At 43.3% G+C, this 23,985-nt stretch overlaps 1 protein-coding gene across 1 annotated transcript in view; it reads right to left on the reverse strand.

The window, feature by feature from the left end:
• Nucleotides 1-23,985, reverse strand: part of CHM (CHM Rab escort protein) — a 79,780-nt gene that overhangs the window by 27,675 nt on the left and 28,120 nt on the right. Inside the window, exons 5-9 of the mRNA XM_087727162.1 lie at nucleotides 22,528-22,921; nucleotides 17,358-17,474; nucleotides 15,336-15,456; nucleotides 14,112-14,337; nucleotides 245-322 (exon numbers count right to left, since the gene is read on the reverse strand). Coding sequence (XP_087583288.1) covers nucleotides 245-322; nucleotides 14,112-14,337; nucleotides 15,336-15,456; nucleotides 17,358-17,474; nucleotides 22,528-22,921 — 936 coding nt within the window. The remainder of the gene's footprint in view (nucleotides 1-244; nucleotides 323-14,111; nucleotides 14,338-15,335; nucleotides 15,457-17,357; nucleotides 17,475-22,527; nucleotides 22,922-23,985) is intronic.

Here is a 23,985-nt window from a genome sequence, read left to right on the forward strand (position 1 = left end):
TGATCAGGAGGCTGCAGTAATATCAGAGGGAAATTAATTTAGTTTCTTTATTCTAAACCCACTTTCCCAGTTCTGGAGGACCTATACACAAATTATTTTTAATCAAGGTTGATGTGTTATTAATACCAAGGAAGATCTTTGAAGAATCGTTTTTTTAAAAAAAGAAGACCCTGGCATTTTTCATCTCGTAGTTGCATTTATGTAAGAGAGAGAGAGAGGGAAGATTACCTCGCTCAAGACTTACCTTCTAAGTTCTTTGTCTAATACAAGACACTTTATGGCGTGCCGGAGGCAATAGATCCCACCGAATACTGCACACATCCTAAAGGAACGTCAGAAATCAAGAAAACAAGGCATTAGGTTTAGAGCCCTTTAGGTCTATTTTCTTTTTTTTTAAAACAAAAACGTTCAATTTATTTAAATTGATCCATGAAATAGGAAGAATTGCAACCTCCAATAAATTGTTAATTTAATACAAATATTTTAGGAATAAATCACCCAGGCACAGTTGCATATCACGTAAGGGGAAATCAAGCTAGAAACTGAGCTAATAATAATCTTGGTTTAGAGCTGGCTTGCCATCCTGACCTATTTGGGTCAATTTAATAGTACGTGTGGACTTGTATATAACAGGATGTGGTGGCTCGGTGGCTAAGACGCTGAGCTTGTCGATCGGAAAGGTTGGCAGTTCGGCGGTTCGAATCCCTAGCGCCGAACAACGGAGTGAGCTCCCGTTACTTGTCCCAGCTTCTGCCACCCTAGCAGTTCAAAAGCGTGTAGAAATGGAAGTAGACAAATAGGAACCACCTTTGGTGGCTTACTGGATAAATCTGATTCCACACAATGTGGCTATCAACCACATATACTATATTGCCAAAAGTATTCGCTCACAACTGAATCTGATTAGTTGGATGGGTGAGCGAATACTTTTGACAATATAGTGAAACCGAACCCAAGGCTATCAGATTACTCTGAGAGTTGTCCATGAGCTTCCTTGGGTGCAAATGAGGTAGAGGATGGCATTTTATGTCACGACCACATGGTGCAAAGGCTTTGACTTACATATTTATGCCCAAAATCGTTAACGGTTATGATATTGATAATGTCCTAACATAGAGATCGGCAACCTTAAACACTCAAAGAGCCATAAAGGTCATAACAGGAAGCCCCCGGTTCAATTCTGGAGCTGACTGGAAATCCGGTTCCCCCACCATAGAGTCTCCTCCTAGCATGGTGTCTTTTTTCCTCTGCCGACTGGAAGTCTGGCTCCCCACAACCACCATAGAGTCTCCTCCTAGCGCACCGTCCTTTTTCCTCTGCCTGTCCTAACCAAAAGCCCTATCAATTGTGGAGCTGACTGGTGACAGGGAGCCGCAGGAGAGGGAAGAAAGCAAGCCGCGGGTTGCCAACTCCTGTCTTAACACCTCGAGGTTTGTTACAAACATCAACAGAACGCAGGTACAAATGTCTGTATTTAAGTAACGGTTACTAGTGGCTTCATATTAAAAAAAGCACCAGGGTGATTTCTGTTTTTAAAATCTGGTGGCTCCACCCCTGCCATCATTGCCGTTTCACTTCCTACTGCCAAAAATCCACCGACTTACCGGTCTGCTCTTAAAAATAGCCTCTTTCAATTAGAGATTGTCATCCCAGATCCCTGGCTGGAAAACAACAATCAAGATCAAGTGACAAATACAATACAATACAATAGCAGAGTTGGAAGGGACCTTGGAGGTCTTCTAGTCCAACCCCCTGCCTAGCCAGGAAACCCTATACCGTTTCAGACAAATGGCTATCTAACATCTTTAAAACTTCCAGTTTTGGAGCATTCACAACTTCTGGAGGCAACTTCTGTTCCACTGATTAATTGTTCTAACTGTCAGGAAATTTCTCCTTGGTTCTAAGTTGCTTCTCTCCTTGATTAGTTTCCACCCGTTGCTTCTTGTTCTACCCTCAGGTGCTTTGGAGAATATTTTGACTCCCTCTTCTTTGTAGCTTCCCCTGAGATATTGGAACACTGCTATCATGTCTCCCCTAGTCCTTCTTTCTATTAAACTAGACCTACCCAATTTTAGCAACTGTTCTTCGTATGTTTTAGCCTCCAGTCTCCTAATCCTCTTTGTTGCTCTTCTCTGCACTCTTTCTAGAGTCTCCACATCTTTTTTACATCGTGGTGACCAAAACTGGATGCAAATATTCCAAGTGTGGCCTTCCCAAGGCATTATAAAGTGGTATTAACCCTTCACGTGATCTTGATTCTATCCCTCTGTTTATGCAGCCTAGAACTGTGTTGGCTTTTTTGGCAGCTGCTGCACATGGCTGGCTCCTATTTAAATGGTTGTCCACTAGGACTCCAAGATCCTTCTCACAGTTACTACTGTCGAGCAAGGTATCACCTATACTGCACCTGTGCATTTCGGGTTTTTTTGGCAAATGATGTGGCAGATGTTGAAACAATGCCTTTGTGCCTTCAATATAGGTCCCTCTCTCAATTAAAAGAAAGGTCGCCCAGTGCAAAACTGTAACGTTCCCGTGGTTCGCCCATGAGGCCAATGTTGAGAAAAGACAAGACACGAACTTTCTCGGGATGGAGCGACCCAGATTGGGGGTCTGAGAGCCCCTTTTATTGAGATAGGACAAAGGCAGGAGGAGCAATAGCATGTGAGTAAAAACAGCCTGTAAAAGTACAATTTCTAATCTACTGCTCAGTCTATATATCGTCAAATCCTGGACGTCAATGGTAGGGCACATCTCAGAATGTTATGTTATGCACTATCTGAATGTTATGGCGTTCTAGGAGTTTGTTTTCTCCTGTGTGATTCAGCGTGGCTCTGCATGCCCGAGTATGAACTAGGCCATGGGGGACACACACCTACACAAGGAACTATATTACAACACAAAACCAGAGTGACTTAGCAGCTTAAAAACAAAGAGAGGGAAATACTACCAAAGGCAGCACCGAATGAAAAGGTTGGATCTTTTTTTGTCTATAAAATATGAAAAAAATATGTCTTTCCAAAAGAGAAATAATCAGATTTGTTTCTCCCAATTAATAGGAGGCAGAGTTTTTTTGGCAACCCAGCAGAGGAAACTAAACGTTTGTTTGTTAGAGAAACGTCTACTGAAAACAATAAAACAGCGAGCAACATGCAGCAACTCACAATGACAGCAAAAGCACTTAGTAATTTCCACCACCCCCTCCAGTTAAATCACTACTTTTTCTTTTCTTTTTTCCCCTCCTGCCACATCCAGCTGAATCAACAAGTTGAAAAGCTGAGCCGCCAGGATTATTTTCATAGTTGGAGGATAGGAGGTGAAATATGGCATTAATAAAGGTAAAGCACATATGTGCTAGTCGTTCCCGACTCTAGGGGGCAGTGCTCATCTCTGTTTCAAAGCCGAAGAGCCAGCGCTGCCCGAAGACGTCTCCATGGTCATGTGGCCGGCATGGCTAAACGCCGAAGGTCAACAGAATGCTACTTCCTTTTTTTCTACTTGCATTTTTTACATGCTTTCGAACTGCTAGGTTGGCAGAAGCTGGGACAAATCACGGGAGCTCACTCCATTACGCGGCGCTAAGGATTTGAACCGCCAACCTTTCTGATCGACAAGCTCAGCGTCTTAGCCACCGAGCCACCGCGTCCCTATGGCATTAATAGACAGTTTTTAAAAAGAAATCAGAAAAGTTGAAATCTGTTGTGACAACCAACCCCATTATCATATCCATGTTTATTTCCCCCCACCCTTCCTTTATTTAAAATACACCAAACTCGAGAGGCTGGTTTGGCTGGGCCCCAAGCACAAAGTACTTCAGTATTACTATTAACCCTAAATAGACAGTTAAACTGATATTCTTCTAATTAATTGGCTACTGTTTCTGCCAATAATTCCACCTTTGCTGAAAGATCACGCCTGCTCTGCACTCCGCTTCAACTCTGCCCTGCTGACATCAAACCACATTACAGCTAAATTAACAGTTGTGAAAATTTTTGCCCTGCTAGTCACCGCTCTGCTCCCCCCTGCCCCCCCCTCCTCCCCAGCCTTCAAATGCCATTTCAGTTTCTATCGCGGCAGGGGGAAAAAAGGAAGGGAAAAAAATCAGCCGCTGCAATTTCTAATACAACAGCACAACAATGGGGCCCATTAATAGCCGAACTTCTGACAGCGCCGTTCCCCGTGATTTATGAGTTTGTATATAATTTGATTATTCTATTAATTCTACTGATTACTGCTAGAGCTAATCCAGTGAAGGTCACTCCCTAAAATAAATCTTCATTACTCTTCCGCAGAAAATAACTGCCTCTAACGGGTTGTTTTCTTTAATTAAAACATGAATGTTACAAGAGGCTTCGGGCTTGGCGTGTCTGGTGCCGGGCGGGAGGCTGACAAGCCCCGGAGAGTCTCTTGGATCAGAACATTGGGAAGAAGGCAATAAAAACAATTCAAATGCATCTTTATCAGATGCTGTCAAGATACTGTGTTTTCCCCCCAAAACTACGACCTTCCCCCAAAAGTAAGTCCGAACTTGGATAACCATTTGTCTGAAGTGGTGTAGGGTGTCCTAGACAGGGTTGAACTAGAAGACCACCAAGGTCCAACTCTGATATTCTATTCTATTCTATCCTATCCTATTCTTTAATTCTAATATCTATTCTATTCTTTCATTCTAATATCTATTCTATTCTATTCTTTTATATTCTTTCATTCTAATATGTACTCTATTCTATTCTATTCTTTCATTCTAATATCTATTCTATTCTATTCCATTCTTTCATTCTAATATCTATTCTATTCTATTCTTTTATTCTAATATCTATTCTATTCTATTCTTTTATATTCTTTCATTCTAATATCTACTCTATTCTATTCTTTCATTCTAATATCTATTCTATTCTATTCCATTCTTTCATTCTAATATCTATTCTATTTTATTCTATTCTTTCATTCTAATTTCTATTCTATTCTATTCTTTCATTCTAATATCTAGTTATTTTATTCTACTCCATTCTTTCATTCTAATATCTATTCTATTCTATTCTTTTATATTCTTTCATTCTAATATCTCTTCTATTCCATTCTTGCATTCTAATATCTATTCTATTCTATTTCTATTCTATTCTTTCATTCTAATATCTGTTCTATTCTATTCTTTCATTCTAATATCTATTCTATTTTATTCTATTCCATTCCATTCTTTCATTCTAATATCTATTCTATTTCTATTCTTTCATTCTAATATCTATTCTATTCTATTCTATTCTTTTATATTCTTTCATTCTAATATCTATCCTATTCCATTCTTTCATTCTAATTTCTATCCTATTCCATTCCATTCCATTCTATCTTGAGTTTTACACCTGTGCCAATATAAGTGTTACCCCCAAAATAAAGCCTTAATAAGACACCACCCACTCCAGGGTAAAAATTAAGCTAGGTTGAGAATGGAGGGGTGAAGCTGCCCTACTATTTACCTTCGGGCAGTGGCAGCCAGGCCTCGCACACCCCAACACCAGCCTTGCATTGAAAAATGTGACTCCTAACTGTTTTTCACAGTTACCACCTCATGGTCATGGGATCAAAATTCAGACCAACTCCTATTTATGACGGTTGCAGTGTCCCGGGGTCACGGGATCAGCCTTTTGCGACCTTCTGACAAGCAAAGTCAATGGGGAAGCCCGATTCACTTAACAACTGTGTTACTAACTTAACAACTGCAGCGATTCATTTAACAACTGTGGCAAGGAAGGTCAAACAATGAGGCAAAACTCACTTTAGTAACAGAAATTCTGGCCTCAACTGTGGTCATAAGTTGAGCACTACCTGTATATCTGATAAATAAAATCAGGCTAAAATATAATAACTGTTCAAGTTGGATGGGATGTAGACCTGGTTCATGCTTATTCTAGTCCCAGCCCTTAGCAATAGCCCTTAGACTTATATACCGCTTCACAGTGCTTTACAGCCGTTTCTAAGCAGTTTACAGATCAGCATATCACTCCCAACAATGTGGGTCCTCATTTAACTGACTTTGGAAAGCTAGAATGCTGGGTCAATCTTGAGCCGGTCAGGATTGAACTCCTGGCAATGGGCAGAACTATCCTGCAATACTGCATTCTAACCACAGGGAGGGAAGGAAGGAAGGAGAGACAAGGGAGGGAGGGAGGGAAGGAGGAGAGACAAGGGAGGGAAGAAGAGACAAGGAGGGAGGGAAGGAGGGAAGGAAGGAGAGACAAGGGAGATAGGGAGGGATGGAGGGAAGGAAGGAAGGAGAGGCAAGGAGGGACGGAGGGAAGGAAGGAAGGAGAGACAAGGGAGGCAAGGAGGGAAGGAAGGAGAGACAAGGGAAGGAAGGTGAGGGAAGGAAGGAAGGAGAGACAAAGAAGGAGGGAAGGAAGGAGAGACAAAGAAGGAGGGAAGGAAGGAGAGACAAGGAAGGAGGGAAGGAAGGAGCGACAAGGGAGGCAAGGAGGGAAGGAAGGAGAGACAAGGGAAGGAAGGTGAGGGAAGGAAGGAAGGAGAGACAAAGAAGGAGGGAAGGAAGGAGAGACAAGGGGTGGCAGGGAGGGAGGGAGGCAATATCACTTAGACCTTTATACTGCTTCACAGTGCTTTACAGCCCACTCTAAGCGGTTTACTGTTGCCCCCAGTAATGTGGGTCCTTATTTTACTGACCTCGGAAGGATGGAAGGCTGAGTCAACCCATGACCCGTCAAAACCGCGGTCCACTAAAGCGCGCCCGATCAAAGCGCGTATGTGACGTCATCAGCAGCGCGACAAATAAAATTAAAAATAAATTAAATTAAAATAAAATTAAAGCAAGCCGATTCACGTAAAGGTAAGGTTTAGGTTTAGGTTTAGGTTTAGGTTTAGGGTTAGGTTAAGGGTTAGGGTTAGGGTTACGTTAAGCGTTAGGGTTAGGTTTAGCGTTAAGGGTTAGCATTAGGTTTAGCGTTAGGTTAAGGGTTAGGTTTAGGTTTAGGTTAAGGGTTAGGCTTAGGGTTAGGCTTAGGGTTAGGTTTGGGGGGGTTAGGTTTAGATTTACACGTTAATTTTAAGTTTACCGCTCACAGCGTGCTGTTTTCGTCGCGCTGTGATGACGTCACGTACGCGCTTTCGTCGAGCGCGCTTTAGTCTACCACGGTTTTGTGGTGGAACCGAGTCAACCTTGACCCTCATCTTATTGGGGCTACACAATGTTTTGCTTAGCTGAAGGAGAAAGGCATGGATGGCTTCATAAATGATACTAACTCATCCAACATGGTTTACAAAATAAGGTGATTCTTTGGCTTAATGTGTTGCGTGAATGCTCCCAAAGACTACGCCATGCTGGCTTTCTTAGCCATCCACTGTCCTAGGAGGAACCTGAGCAGAATTGCTCCTCCAGAAGCACCTGAGTATCTGATCTGATTGGGTGTTAGAGAATATTTAAAAAAAAACACACCCAAAATCAAGAGATCTCTCGACTGGAGTTGGATTTAATCATCTTGTCTATCTTAAACACAGGCACTTACAACTGCAATTGAGCTCAAAATTTCCGTTGCTAAATGAGACGTTTATTAACTATGTTGTGCGTCATTTTACGACCATTCTTGCCCATTGGTTAAGTGAATCACTGCCGTTGTTAAGTTAGAAACATGGTTGCTAAGTGAATTTGGCTTTGGGTTTGGCTTGTTAGAAGATCGCAAAAGGAAGTCACATGACCCTGCGGGCATTGCCACACTCATAAATGTGAGCCAACTGCCCAGCGTCTGAATTTTGATCGCCACAGGGATGTGGCCCCAGTCGTAAGTGTGAAAAACGGTCATAAGTCACTTTTTTCAGGGCTGTTGTAACGTCGAAAAAGTCACTAAACAAACTGGGGTAAATCGAGGACAGCAACTGACTATTTAACAACAACAACAAAATCTCCCAAGTATTCTGAATGGTATTTCCCGAGAAACTGTTTCCTCCCAACGGATTGTGAAGGGGAACTCTCACAAAGGCCTTTGTGTGCTTAGGAGGCATGTTTCAACACAAAGGTTATTTTCAAATTAAAAGGCCTGTCCTGTCAAAACTTGAGAAATAATGCGGGCAAGGACAACAAAAGCATTCCATAGCTTTATTAACGACAGCGCTCACTGATCTGTGAATAACCGAGAGAGAGAAAAAAGGGAAGATTATTGAGTTACTTTACCAATCTATCCATCCATCACTGGACAGCAGGTCTCGGACGTGATGGATTGTCTCACTTCATTGATATTTGTCCCAAAGTAAGATTCGAAGGAAGGAAGGAAGAAAGGAAGGAGGCAGAAAGGGAGGGAAGGAAGAAAAGAAGGAGAGACGGAGGGGAAGAGGGAGTGGGGAGGGAGGGAGGAAAGAACGGAAGAAGGGAGGGAAGAAGGAAGGAAGAAGGCAGAAAGGAAGGAAGAAAAGAAGGAGGGACGGAGGGGAAGAGGGAATGGGGCGGGAGGGAGGGAAGGACAGAAGAAGGGAGGGAGAGAGGAGGGAGGGAAGGCGGCAGAATGGGAGGGAAGAAAGAAAAGAAGGTGGAAAGGAGGGGAAGAGGGAGCGGGAAAGGGAAGGACAGAAGAAGGGAGGGAAGGAGGAAGGAAGAAGGCAGAAAGGAAGGAAGAAAAGAAGGAGGGACGGAGGGGAAGAGGGAATGGGGTGGGAGGGAGGGAGGGACAGAAGAAGGGAGGGAGAGAGGAAGGAAGGAGGCAGAAAGGGAGGGAAGGAAGAAAAGAAGGAGGGAGGGCAGAGAACAGGGAGTGGGGAGGGAGGGAAGGAAGGAAGGAGGCAGAAAGGGAGGGAAGGAAGAAAAGAAGGCAGAGGGGAGGGGAAGAGAGAGTGGGGAAGGGAAGGACGGAAGAAGGGAGGGAGAGAGGAAGGAAGGAAAAGGAGACAGGCAGAGAGGGAAAGAAGGAAAAGAAGGAGGGAGGGAGGGGAAGAGGAAGTGGGGAGGGAGGGAGGTAAGGAAGGAGATAGGCAGAGAGGGAGAGAAGGAAGGAAGAAAAGGAGGGAGGGAGTGGAAGAGGGAAGGAAGAAACACACTCCTCCACCAAACACTAGTGTGGCCATGCTTTTCATACTTTAACACACATCCTGAGAATGCAAAACTCACTCCAGAAAGAGATTCAACCAAAACAATTTCATTGCTATGGTTAAAAGTTCTGCTACCAATAATAATAATAAAAAATTGAAATAGATGCAAAGTCTAAAAAAAAAAGGAAACGAACTAGCTGCATAGAGGTGGTTCTCGATTTACGACAGCAATGGAGCGAGAAATTTGTTAAGTGTTAAGCAAATTTTGCCCATTTTACTGTGACGTACAACCAGCCCATGCACTTAACATCTGTCACAAACACATGACGTGATCAAAATTAGGGTGCGTGGCAACCAGAGGCTCCTCTCCAGACTGTGGTTATAAGTGGAGGACCCCTGTAGTGGTGATTTCAGAAGCTGCTTTGAATTCAGTTTGTTCCATTTTGCGTTGATATCCTAGCCCAGTGATGGTGAACCTTTTGGGCACTGAGGGCCGAAAAGGAAGCGCACGCATGCGGGTGGACGGGGCAATGAGTCCCCAAAAGGGAGCACTTCACCAACAGGGAAAACGAAGTGCTGAAAAAGGAGCGCTTCACCCATGCGTGTTTGTCTAAGCCGCGACCAGGAAGAGGAGCTGCCCAGGGGACATGCGCGTGCCGGAAAACAAACTTCCAGTTTCCGGCACGCATGCCAGTCTTCCGCTTAGTGCTGCGCATGCCCATGCATGCTCAAGCCGGAAAACAGAAGACCAGTTCTTCCGGTTTCCAGCACTGCCACACAGACAGATGCCAGCTGATCGTGCCCGCCAGAAACCCAGAAAAGGAACGGACGATGCTGGGCGTGCCAGGCAACATGGCTCCGTGTGCCACTTTGGGCACGCATGCCACAGGTTTGTCATCATGGTCCTAGCTGCTCATTTCCCACCAACTAAGACTCTTCTTTCTGCAACTCAAGGCAGAAGCTCCTATTCTCTTCCTTCTACCTTCCGTGCGAGAGGCAGGCAGGCACAGAATGCAAATTGGCTCTTTAAAAGTGGTGATAAAGGTTTTCATCATGCTTGAAATTGGGTGTCATTTATTATTAAATTGCCAATTAACACCTCTGCGTATCTTGTAAAGTCAAGGATCTAGGAGACAGAGAGGTCTTGTGTTTGCAGATGGAGAGAACCCGCACATTAAAACATGCACAGTCATGATTAAATCAGCCTTAATGAACTTTGCGTCTTCAAATGTGAGGTGGCCGTGCCAGGATTGTCCGGGGTAATGGGAAAGAGGTCTAGCATGACTGGAGAAGGTTAAATTAAAGGATTTATTTATTTATTTACTAAGAAACCAAGTTAGTTAAGATTCTGTACTTTTCGCCAGCTTTCTTTTAGGCCTGAGTTATGTACAGGAATCGAACAATTAAAAAGTTGCCATCTTCTACACTGGAGCCAAAGAAAAGCAAGAAGCAAATATCAGGAAAACTTTTTAGCCCTTGGTCTTGGCAAAAGCTCAATGCTATCTGGGATTATCCGCATCAAACTGGATCCAGCAAAATTTCCCGCTCCTTCACCTTATTAACACACCATATTTGATGAGCTTGTTGATCAGAAAGGTTGGCAGTTCGGAGGTTCGAATCCCTAGCGCCATGTAATGGAATGAGCTCCCCTTACTTATCCCGGCTTTTGCCAACCTAGCAGTAATTGGAGCCCTTGGAGCAATACCCAAAGGGCTACCTCACTGTTTGGAAATTTTAAATTTATCAGACTTGAACATTCTGATTCTACAAAAAACCACCCTACTTGGAACAGCTTATATCCTCCGACGTTACCTTAACAGTTCCTAGGTCCTTGGTTAGGACTCGAGCTGTTGAGCTACCAACCAGCCCCAAAGGCTGTGAATCTCACCAAAGATTAACCACGCAATAATAATAATGGGCATGGCTTAAGATGGGAACTATCAAGAAAGAAACGGAAGGTTTAATTCTGGCTGCTCAAGAACAAGCACTACAAACTAATGCCATGAAAGCGAAGATACAAAAATCCACTGACAACCCAAACTGCCGAACTTTGCAATAACAAAGTCGAAACTGTTTCACATTTAATATGTGAATGCAGCAAAATTGCACAAACTGATTGCAAAGCTAGACATGACTGAGTTGCTAAATTAATCCATTGGTCATTATGTAAAAAATATGATTTACCCGTATCTAGAAAGTCATGGGAACATAACGTGGAAAAAGTTATCGAAAATGAGAAGGTGAAGATCTTGTGGGACTTTCAAATAGAATCGGATCGTCATTTGGAGCACAACACGCCAGATATCACGGTTGTAGAAGGCCGAAGTGTACAGTTTATTGATATCGCAAGAACTAGAAAAAATCATGAAATATCACGACCTGGCCATCGAAACTACACGGCTATGGATGAAGCATGTAACAGTGATACCCACTGTCATCAGGGCACTTGGCACCATGTCCAAGAATTTTACAAGATACATCCACAAATTGCAATAACACCAGCGGAACTGCAAAAAACTGCACTACTCGGAACATCTTATATTTTAAGAAGATACTTGGTTGATACCTAGGACGCTGGCAGCAAACCGTATCAACCATTAGCACCAGTCACTGGTATTTGTAATGCATGTTCAGTTGGCTGAGTTTCATGTTTAATGAATAAAGTCTAATATAGCAATAATAATAGTAATAGTAATAGAAGAAGTTGGGTTGGCTCACAACGTTGCAGAGTTAGCAATAGCAATAGCAGTTAGACTTATATACCGCTTCATAGGGCTTTCAGCCCTCTCTAAGTGGTTTACAGAGTCAGCGTATCGCCCCCCCAGTCTGGGTCCTCATTTCACCCACCTCGGAAGGATGGAAGGCTGAGTCAACCTTGAGCCGGTGAGATTTGAACCGCTGAACTTCAGATAGCAGTCAGCTGAAGTGGCCTGCAGTACTGCACTCTAACCACTGCGCTACCTCGGCTCTATATAAGTTGATGCCCAGCTCATTCGGAATGCAAGGATATGACTTACAAATGCCTTTGAATCATTCACATAAATATGCATGCATGCCGTTTATAACGGTAGCCTTGATGAGAAGACACAGGATAACGGAGCGCAAGGAAGGCTTAAGAGGGTTACATTAACAGAGAATATGAAGAGGCGGTTAGAAATCACAGGGCAAGTGACACCTTATCCTGATAACCCGGCGATAAAAAAAATTGTAGGCTGTGATGTATAGGCAGAGTGGTTGCCACTTGCTAGACCAGTTGAACGCTCTTCCTGGGAATCTTGCAAGCCATCTAGTCCAGCAGTCACCAACTGCTGGTCTGCAGAAAAACTATTTACATTTGTTATATTGCACTAAATCAGGGGTCCTCAAACTACGTGCAATGAAGGTTTGTGTTGCTGCAGAGAGTCTCCCCCTTCAGGCTCTTTTTGTGTGGGTCGGAGAGAGGCAGAAATTCCGACTTGGGGTCTGGTATGGGGCTTTGGGCGAAGGCTAGAGGGAAGCACTGCTGGTGGTGAAGAGCCGGAGGGCCTCGTTCCAGTGGGACTGCATCATGGCCTGGAACTGGCTGATCATCTCAGCCTGCTGAGCCTCCAGGTGCCGGCACCTGGCCTTGCACTCCCGCAGCTCTTCCCTCTGCTTGGAAAGCCTATGCTCGTAGTCCTCAGTGAGGTGCTTCTGCTGAGCCTCCTTTTCGGTCAGGTCCAATTAGAAATGAGGTGTTTTGCCAACTCTTTCTCGTGGTGGCTGCTTAGCTCCAACAACTGCTTCCTGTTGAGGCCCTAAGGAGCCCAGGCAGGCGGGAGAGGAGTGGCTGGGAGGGGAGGGGCAAGTAGAAGCTGGTGAGGTGCCCCTTGACGTGAGTGACATCGAGTTGGCCACACCCTCCCAGTCATATGACCACCTAGCCACACCCAGCCAGCCAGCCAGTCATTGGGGAGATCACATTAGTGGTCTGCGGGATTTAAACGTATGAATTTAGTGGTCCCTGAAGTCCGAAAGGTTGGTGAAGCCTAATCTAGTCCAACCCCCAGCCCATACGTACTCCTCGACGTCCAACAACTGAGTCCAAAATTTATGTTCCTAAGCAAAAAACATTCGTTAACTGAGTTTTTACAACCTGATATTACAACCTTTCTTGCCACAGTTGTGGCAAGAAAGGTTGTAGAAGTTAAGTTAGTAACACGGTTGTTAAGTGAATCTGGCTTCCCCGGGGACTTCACTGGTCAGAAGGTCGCAAAAGCGGATCGCACGATGCTGCAACTGTCATAAATATGAGTCGGTGGCCAGGCGTTTGAATTTTGATCACATGACCATGGGGATGCCGGAGAAGTCATAAATGTGAAAAATGGTCATAAGTCACTTTTTCAGTGCCGTTTTCAGAACCTTTACAGACACTAAATGAACTGTTGTAAGTTGAGGACTGCCTGTAGAAGGATGAAGGAAGCTGTGTACTTTGAAAATAAAAGAATTGTAAAGCGGAGGGAATCTTGAAAGAAAGACTCACTGGCGTATAAGTTGATGAATATGCAGTAAGAGAGTATTAGATACAAATAGTAGTTAGTTCTCTACTAAGAACCATAATTCAGACCGAACCTCTGGTTGTTAAGCAAGACAGTTGTTAAGTGAGTTGTGCCCCATTTAATGACGTGTGCCACCACTGTTAAGATAATTGCTGCAACTGTTAAGACAGTCATAAGGCCATTAAGCAAATCCCCCGTTGACTTTGCTTACCAGCTGGGAAAGTTACCAATGGTGATCACAGGACCACAGGACCATTAAACTGTCATAAGTACATGCCAGTTGCCAAGTACCCAAAGTTTGATCACGTGACTATCGGGATGCTGCAACGATTCCCAACTAAGAGTCACTTTCTTGACTTCTGTCCATCTGAGTCCAAAGCAACAGGAGGCCTATGAGTCATATTTGCTGAAACAGCAGGTGCATATTTTCCAACTCAAACACTTAAAGATACATCAAAAGGAAAATGAGAAAGACAGTTTTTAAAAAATGAACTAGAGTGCCTGAGAGAGAGAGAAAGAGAAAGAGAGAGAGAAAGAGAGAGAGAAAGAGAGAGAGAGAGAGAATACACTTACCGACAAAAACACTGAGGGATCTCTCCTTGGCCGTACAAAGGAAATAAGAAGGGGGTATTGCCGTAGCGCCCCAGGCACTGCAGAAATTTTTGAGTGGCCTTCAGCCCATCTATGGTGCAGCAATCGGCCTCCGAGACCATCGCAATGGAATGCAGAATGAAATGCTGCAGGTTGGGCGTTAACTTCTGGGTTTTTAAATAGTCGGCAAACTTGCGATCCTTCTGAGCTGTCTCGGGAAAGGAGAGGAGAAGAGGGGGAGGGGAGAGGGCAGGGAAGGGAAGAGAAGGGGAAGGAGAGGGGGAGGGCAGGAGAGGAGAGAGGGAGGGAAGGGCAGGGGAGGAGAGGAGAGGGGAAAGGGGAGAGGAGGGGAAAGGAGAGGAGAGGGGAGGAAGAGAAGAGGGGAGGGGAGAGGAGAAGAGGGAAGGGAAGGGAAAAGAGAAGAGAAAAAAAGAGGATTTCAGCATGACCATCTTTATATATGTCAAGAAAACACAAGGTCCTCAGTTACAAGAAGTCCTTTACTTACGACCGACCGATTAGCGACCATTCTGTGTTATCTTCTTCCAAGGTTCCCAGATCATCACTTTCAGATCTAGGGCTGGCCAGCATGGGCATCATGAACACCAAGGTCCAGGCTGAGCACAGATTTGTCTATACGTCTCCTCCTATAGGTTCTGACCTATCTGAATGGTCATAATGTCTCCACCCCAGAAACCCAACAATGTTAAACCACCTGGGAACGCCAGCCACCTGGAACTTCCCCAGATGCTCCCATGGAAAATAGGGTCATGAGGTTTTAATACAATAATACAATAGCAGAGTTGGAAAGGACCTTGGAGGTCTTCTAGTCCAACCCCCTGCCTAGGCAGGAAACCCTACACCGTTTCAGACAAATGGCTATCCAACTTCTTCTTAAAGACTTCCAGTGTTGGGGCATTCACAACTTCTGGAGGCAACTTCTGTTCCACTGATTAATTTAGTTTTAGTTTTCAAAGTGGAATGGGACCTTTCGTCTCCTACCATCGGCCGCCCCTCCTTCTCCCCTAGCGTTCCTCCTCTGACTTTTCTCCCCAGCTGACACGCCCCCACCCCTTGGCCCTCGGCCATGGCCCATAGCGCCTCTGTCCCACAAGCTTCTGCGCAGCCCATTCACCTCAGAGAGGTTCCATTCATTGAAGAATAAGGAGACAGAGGATTTCCCCATTCGGGGGAAAAGATACCCACCTTGGTATTCATCAGGGCGCTGTTCAAAATCCAGGCAAAAGGTCAGAAATCTCATCAGCATTCGTTTTTCCACCATTGTCAGCTGTTTGTTGTTGAAAATGTCCGCTCTGGAACATGGAACCTGAAAGAAGAGTTTTGGGTCATCCTCCCTTTACCACATAGGGACGCAGTGGCTCAGGGGCTAAGATGCTGAGCTTGTCGATCAGAAAGGTCGGCAGTTCGGCGGTTTGAATCCCTAGTGCCACGTAACGGAGTGAGCTCCTGTTACTTGTCCCAGCTTCTGCCAACCTAGCAGTTCAAAAGCACGTAAAAAATGCAAGTAGAAAAAATAGGAACCACCTTTGGTGGGAAGGTAACAGCATTCCATGCGCCTTCGGCGTTGAGTCATGCTGGCCACATGACCACGGAGACGTCTTCGACAGCTCTTCGGCTTTGAAACACAGATGAGCACCACCCGCTAGAGTCAGGAATGACTAGCACATATGTGCGAGGGGAACCTTTACCTTTTACCCTTTTCCATTTGTCTCAAGCAAAGAGATAGAAACGATAGTATCTTTGCAAAGAGGAACTCACAACTGTGGTCCTGACTACTCCTTTGAGAGTCCCACCTGCCCCAATATTGAATGGCCTTTAAGATTTTCCCTCCTTTTTTATTTTTAATTGTCGTGGTTCTATAATTTTTTTTTAATCCTAATTAAATTTGTACTTTTAATGTTAATTTTTGTATACATCGTTTTATTTATCGGTTGTATTATATTGTATGAAGCCTAGGGGCTCTCTTTGAGGGAGTTGAGCGGTTTAGAAATAAGAAATAGAAATACAGATAAAAATAAAAATAAAATAATAAAATAAAATAATAAAATAAATAATAAATAATAAATAATAAATAATAAATAATAAATAATAAATAATAAATAATAAATAATAAATAATAAATAATAAATAATAAATAATAAATAATAAATAATAAATAATAAATAATAAATAATAAATAATAAATAATAAATAATAAATAATAAATAATAAATAATATAAAACAATGATATAAAACAATAAAATAAAACAATAAAATAAAACAATAAAATAAAACAATAAAATAAAATAATAAAATAAAATAATAAAATAAAATAATAAAATAAAAAATACATACTGAATAGATGGAAGTAAGAGGCAGGAATCAAGAGGACCACATTCATTAAAATTGCAATAGCAATGGCACTTAAGAATTATATACCGCTTCACAGTGCTTTTACAGCTTTCTCTAAGCGCTTTACAGAGTCAGCATATTGCTCTCAACAATCTGGGTCCTCATTTTAATGAACTCAGAACAATTAAAGGCTGAGTCTATCCTGAGCCGGTCAGGATCAAACTCTTGGCAGTGGACATATTTAGCCTGAAATACTGCATTCTAACGAAGGAAGGAAGGAAGGAAGGAAGGAAGGAAAGAAGAAAGAAAGGAAGGAAGGAAGGAAGGAAGGAAGGAAGGAAGGAAGGACAGATGGAAGGAAGGAAGGGAGATATCACATATACCACTTCACAGTGCTTTTACAGCCTTCTCTAAGCGGTTTATAGAGCAAGCCTTTTGCCCCAACAATCTGGCTCCTCATTTTACCCAGCTCGGAAGGATGGAAGGCTGAGACAACCTTGAGCCAGTCACAATCGAACTGCTAGTAGTGGGCAGAAATACTGCCTTCTAACCACTGGGAGAGAAGGGAGGGAGGGAGGGAGGGCAATCGCAATAGAATTTAGACTTATATACTGCTTCACAGTGCTTTTACAACTCTCTCTAAGTGGTTTACAGAGCCAGCATTTTGCCCCCAACAATCTGGGTCCTCATTTTACCCCTCCTCGGAGGATGGAAGGCTGAGTCAACCTTGAGCTGGTCAGGATCGAACTCTTGGCAATGGGCAGAGTCAATCTGCAATACTGCACTTTAAAGAACAGCGCCACCACAGCTCAGTGAAAAGGAATGCTTTCCAAAGAGCCGTGAGTTCAGTGTTGTAATCTGGCTGATTAGCGTACCTGTTCCACTCTGCCATCCCTCAATGCAAGAATACGGGTGACATTTTTGAACTCGGCATATCGGCTGACGTTTGACTTGATGAGGAGGTCAATCAGCAATCCTCGGGAATAGAGGAGCTGCAGGAGGGAGAGAGTGAGAAAAAAAAAGAGAACATGTATGCAAATTCTCCCAAGAAAACACGACTGCCGTTGAAATAAAACTTTTTCTTCCTTGTTGTTATTGCTTGCAAGGAACCCGCTAGCAAGAATGCTAGGCATTTTGGTAAATTAAATGTGTCTCTTCTGGCTGAAGAAACGGGAATGCGAAGAGTCTTAAAAATAAATAATGACAGTTTGAAAAGCAGCAGCAAATCAGCCCTAGGCAGCTGGAGAAAATAACCTCAAAGGCTGAAGGGACACTAGGTAAAGGTAAATGTTCCCCTTGCACATATGTGCTAGTCGTTCCCGACTCTAGGGAGCAGTGCTCATCTCTGTTTCAAAGCCGAAGAGCCAGTGCTGTCCAAAGATGTCTCCAAGCTTCTTGGATGAGAAGCGAAACATCTTCAAAGGAAAAAAACAAGACCGTTTTCTAGTTGCCTCCTGAAAAAAACCGTGACCCGTCAAAACCGCGGTAGACGAAAGACAAAACCGCGCTCGACGAAAGCGCGTACCTGACGTCATCAGCAGCGCGACGAAAAAAATTAAAAATAAATTAAATTGAAATTAAAATAAAATTAAAGCAAGCCGATTCACATAAAGGTAAGGGTTAGGTTTAGGGTTAGGGTTAGGGTTAGGGTTAGGTTAAGGGTTAGGTTTAGGGTTACGTTAAGCGTTAGGGTTAGGTTTAGCGTTAGGTTAAGGGTTAGCGTTAGGTTAAGGGTTAGGTTTAGGGTTAGGTTTAGGGTTAGGTTAAGGGTTAGGTTTGGGGGGGTTAGGGTAAGGTTTTTGCTTTAATTTTAAATTTACCGCTCACAGCGCGATGTTTTCGTCGCGCTGTGATGACGTCACGTACGCGCTTTCGTCGAGCGCGCTTTTGTCTACTGCGGTTTTGTGGTGGAACCGAAAAAAACACCTTTGGGACAACCATGACCTGGATGACTGAGAATCTCTACAGACTTTTAGCCAACCATATTTTAGCCTATTGTGCAAACGGTGATAATGCTACTTAGCAATGAGGGATGCTGTGTGTGTGAGCCCATGAAAGTGTGCAAACTTGATTAACAGGGGAAAACCCAAATGCATAAATATGTGCTGAATGGACAGAGCTGGGTTCCGTGCAGCAAACATTTTAACACTCACACGCGCAAACATGTTTTATTAAAAGTTTCGCTTTGGATAGTAAGATGGGTGGGATATAAATTTTTTGTAAATAAATAAATAAATAGTAAAACATTTTTCCAAAGAACTCACGGAAACTAATAAAAAGTACAAGGAACAAAAAAAGAAGAAAAGAAAGAAGGTAAAGCTGCAGAAAGAAAGAATAAAAAGAAACAAAAGCTTCTGATTTCCTTTGCAGCAAACACAAGTTCAATTACAAAATTATCTCTTACTCTAAAGGTAAAAATAAAGGTTCCCCTCGCACATATATGCTAGTTGTTCCTGACTCTAGGGGGTGGTGCTCATCTCCGTTTCAAAGCCAAAAAACCAGCGCTGTCCGAAGATGTCTCCGTGGTCATGTGGCCAGCATGACTCAATGCCAAAGGTGCACAGGATGCTGTTTCCTTCCCACCAAAGGTGGTTCTTAATTTTCTATTTGCATTTTTACGTGCTTTCGAATGGCTAGCTTGGCAGAAGCTGGGACACGTAATGGGAGCTCACTCCATTACATGGCGCTAGGGATTCGAACCGCCAAACTGCTGACTTTTCAGATCGACAAGCTCAGCGACATAGCCACTGAGCCATCGCGTCCCTTGTAAGTAGCCTTCCAACCCCCACAAATATGAAAGCAGGGGAAAATGAGCCACTGAGCCACCGCATCCATCCCAAATGTTATTATAATATCCTAGTGGGATATTTTTCTACAAAGGAATATTATCCCACTAGGAAAAAAACTGGAAAGACCCTTAGAATTCAAAGAAGCTAGAGGTGGTCCTTGACTTACGACCACAACCGAGTCCAAAATTAACAGTTGTTAAGTGAGTTTTGCCCCATTTTATGACTTTTTACATTTACATTTTACATTTTCTTGCCCCAGTGGTTAAGGGAACCACTGCAGTTGTTAAGCGAGTAACATGGCTGTTAAGTGAATCAGGCTTCCCCATGGACTTTGTTTCTCAGAAGGTTGCCAATAGGGGATTGCATGACCGTCATAAATGTGAGACCATTGCCAAGCGTCTGAATTTTGATCATGTGACCAGTTGCGAAAAATGATCGTAAGTCGCTTTTTTCAATGATGTAGCTTTAAACAGTGCGCGTTCCATGCGCCTTCGGCGTTGAGTCATGCCGGCCACATGACCACGGAGACATCTTCAGACAGTGCTGGCTTTGGAATAGTGATGAGCAGCACCCCCTAGAGTTGGGAACGACTAGCACATATGTGCGAGCGGAAGCTTTACCTTTATATATTCTGGAAGAATATCTTTGACAAGACTTCCAGAGGTTTTAATCTTCTTTCTCATATTCTACATATCCTTTCCATCTTCCTTGTTTTGCGTGTGTTTGGACTCCGGGCTGAACGGCTGCCTTTATTTCTTCCATATCCCAGCAAACATGCAAGGGTTACAAGTTGAAACCATAAAACTTAAATCTCCTAAATACCTTTGCTCACTTTGTGTAAGCTCCAAATTTATTATACATTCTTGGAAGGACATGAATGTAAAAAAAAAGAAAAACCCCGTCGCACAAGATAGATGACCTCACTTCGAAAAGGCAATGCTCCACTGGAGAATGTTAAGTTACAACATGCCATCATTCTCAAAAGTCGTCGGAATCACAAGGAGACGACTTTGCAAGGAGAGAGAGAGGGGGGAGGGAGGGAGAGAGAGAGGGAGAGAGAGAGAGAGAGACAGAGAGAGAGACCGAGAGAGAGAGAGAGAGAGAGAGAGAGAGAGAGAGAGAGAGAGAGAGAGAGAGAGAGAGAGAGAGAGAGATGCAGAGGAATTCGCTCTCCAAATCCAAGCCTTGTGCCTTGTCCAGATCTTGGGCAGAAGAACATGGATGGCAAAACAGACCAAAAACAGGACCATGGAGAGCTCTGGGGAAACAGTTTGCTTTGATGGGAGGTTAAATCAAAGCAACTCATGACGAGTTTTTGCACTTATGGCTGTTGCAGCATCCCCATGGTCAGACAATCAAAATTCAGGCGCTTGGCAGCAGACTCATATTTACGACGGTTCCAGTGTCCCTGCGGTCATGGGATCCCCTTTTGCGACTTTCTGATGAGCAAAGTCAACGGGCATGCCAGATTCACTTAATAACTTAACAACTGAATATAGCTCGTCCCGCCTGGAACCCACACTGTATATCTGCCATTAATACGATTGAGCAGGTCCAGAGGTATTTCACAAGAAGAGGAGTCCTCCACTCCTCTGCTCACAAGAGAATCCCTTATGCCACCAGTCTTGAAATTTTGGGCTTCAACAACTTGGAACTGTGTCGCCTGTGGTTCGATCTAAGCATAGTATACAAAATTGTCTGCCACAACGTCCTACCTGTCAACAACTTCTTTAGCTTCAACCACAATAATACACGGGCAAACCATCGATACAAACTCAAGGTAAACCGCTTCAAACTCGATTGCAGAAAATCCAACTTCAGAAGCAGAGTGGTCAACACCTGGAATGCTCCCCCTGACTCCGTTGTTACATCCTCAAACCCTCACAGATACAACCTCAAACTGTCTACTGTGGACCTCACCCCATTCATAAAAGGTCCGTATAAGCGCACCAGCGTGTCTACTGACCCTGTCTTACTGTCCCCATTTATCTGTTTTTTCCTCCTTTGTTTCTGCTCATGTTTGTGGCTCAGTGGCTAAGATGCTGAGCTTGTCAATCAGTAAGGTCGGCAGTTCAAATCCCTAGCGACACATAATGGAGTGAGCTCCCATTACCTGTCACAGTTTCTGCCAACCTAGCACGTAAAAAATGCAAGTAGAAAAATAGGGACCACCTTTGGTGGGAAGGTAACAGTGTTCCATGTGCCTTCGGTGTTGAGTCATGCCAGCCACATGACCACGGAGAAGTCTTTGGACAGTGCTGGCTCTTCGGCTTTGAAACGGAGATGAGCCCCTTAACCCCTTAAGAGTCGGGAACAACTAGCACATACATGCAAAGGAAACCTTTACCTATATTTGTTATCTTGTACATGTTTGACAAACAAACAAACAAATAAATAAACTGCAGTGATTCACTTAGTGCTTGGGGTAAGATTGTAAAATGGGGCAAAACTCACTTAACAAATGCCTTGATAATGTTACACAATGTGTAGTGTCATGATGAGTAATAATTGGATATGAATATTGAATGGTACCCATGAAAGGAAGATTAGAAATCCCTTTGGATTATATATAAAGGTTAATAAAAAAAGAACTAAATTAGATACAGTTAAAGCTTTGATTATTAGGGGGAAAATGTTATGATACAGGATATAGTTAAATAAAGGAGGGATAAGGATAACAACGTAGATATAGATATGGGTATAACATAAGTAAATTGGATGTAAATTGTAAACAATGATTTGGAAAGGAGGATTAGATTGTTATTAAATATTATGGATGTTTAGCTGGAAAGGACATAAGGACTCAGTGTTAATGGAGGATTTTAGAAAGAGTAAATGAAAGGCCAGTATGTGGTTATGTATTAAATCTTGGTACATTTTATGATGAAGGACGTTTAAACAATTATAGTCAAATGAAAATGGAGATATGATGATAGTAACATGTATAAATATCTGAGTTAAAATACTTCAGTTAATATGAATTATGTTTGTTGACTGTGGAAGAGATGCACGAACGTCTTTTTGTAACCAACTGATACACTTTCTACAGCATGTAAAGAAGGATGTGTTGTGTTTGTTTTGAAAATTAAAAATAAAAAAATTTATTAAAAAAAACCAAATGCCTTGCTTAGCAACAGAAAATTGGGACTCAATTGTAGTTCGTAGGTCGAGAACTATCAGGATGATTAATAAACAAAAGTGACTTTTTTTTAGAAAAACAAACAAACAAACAGAAATATAGAGTTAATCCCCTTACCTTAGATATTAAATCAATATTAAACCGCCTGCCTTCTTTTACAATTTGGGGATAAGTGATTTTCCTTGGTTCAGCTGCAGCTTCAGGGACCGGCTCAGATTTATGGTCTCCGGTCTCCAATGCTGCTGAATCAGGCATGATGCTGTCAGCGGACTTCCCTTCCAGAGAAGTCCTTCCTGTGTCCTCTTCGTCACTGGTACCTTGTGGATCACTTCCTGCATCACTCTGAGGGCGGATCTCTTCGCTTTTGGCCCCACCGTCTGAAGACGAGCCTCCGTTCTCGACCTCGGTGACCGCAGAGGTTTCCTCTGAATCTTTAGTAAAGGCGGAAGTGGCTGAGGCAGATGGTCTTGGCAGCGCACCGGCTTCTTCAACATCTTCGTCTGAGTCCTGGCTGGGTTTGTTGGTTGGTTTTCCACCAAAGAGAGAAAGAAAAATCAGTTCTCCAACAACCCTGATTTGCAATGTTCCACTGCAGAGGAGGTATTCACTTACCTTCCCTACCAGTTCACAAATGTGAGGGTGGCATATTCAGCCACCTCCATACATGGGTTCCACCACAAAATCGCGCTCGATGAAAGCGCGCATTTGACGTCATCACAGCGCGACGAAAACATTGTGCTGTGATCGAAAAATGTAAAAATAAAGCTAAAACCTTACCCTAACCCCCCCAAACCTAACCCTAACCCTAACCCTAAACCTAACCCTTAACCTAACCCTAAATCTAACTCTAAACCTAACCGTTAACGTAACGCTAAACCTAACGCTAACCCTTAACCTAATGCTAAACCTAACGCTAACGCTCTAAACCTGACCCTAACCCTTAACCTAACCCTAACCCTAACCCTAACCCTTACCTTTATGTGAATTGGCTTGGTTTAATTTTAATTTTATTTCAATTTTTAATTTTTTTCGTCGCGCTGTGATGACGTCACATGCGCGCTTTCGTCGAGCGTGATTTTTTCCTCCGTGCTTTTGACGGGTCACGCATACATGCACTCAGCCATCCGCGCATGTGCTTTTGGCCAAAACAGGGACTAAATGGGGGATGCCATAGAGTTGGGGCGGATGGATGGGGCCACCCACAATTTCCGCTACCGGTTTGGGAAAACCGATCCGAACCAGTAGAATACCACCTCTGGTCCAGTGTAGGTAGAAGCTTCCCCCAACTTCAATGCAACAAAAGGACTATCGAGATTCTCAACCATCCAGGTCAGTTGTCCCAAGGATATATTTTTTTTCCCCAAAAGGAGAATAGAATGGAATGGAATAGGAAATAATAGAACAGGAAATAATAGAAAGAGAGAGAAAGAGAAATAGAGCTGGAAGGGACCTTGGAGGTCTTCTAGTCCAGCCCCCTGCTCAAGCAGGAGAACCTATACTATTTCAAATAATTGACTTTCCAGTTTCTTCTTTAAAAAACGCCACTGATGGAGCACCCACGATTTCTGGAGGCAA

This window comes from Thamnophis sirtalis, unplaced genomic scaffold (assembly GCF_051295495.1).
Source record: "Thamnophis sirtalis isolate CommonGarterSnake01/CBP01778 unplaced genomic scaffold, rThaSir2_p1.2 scaffold_13, whole genome shotgun sequence".
Classification (NCBI taxonomy): Eukaryota; Metazoa; Chordata; class Lepidosauria; order Squamata; family Natricidae; genus Thamnophis; species Thamnophis sirtalis.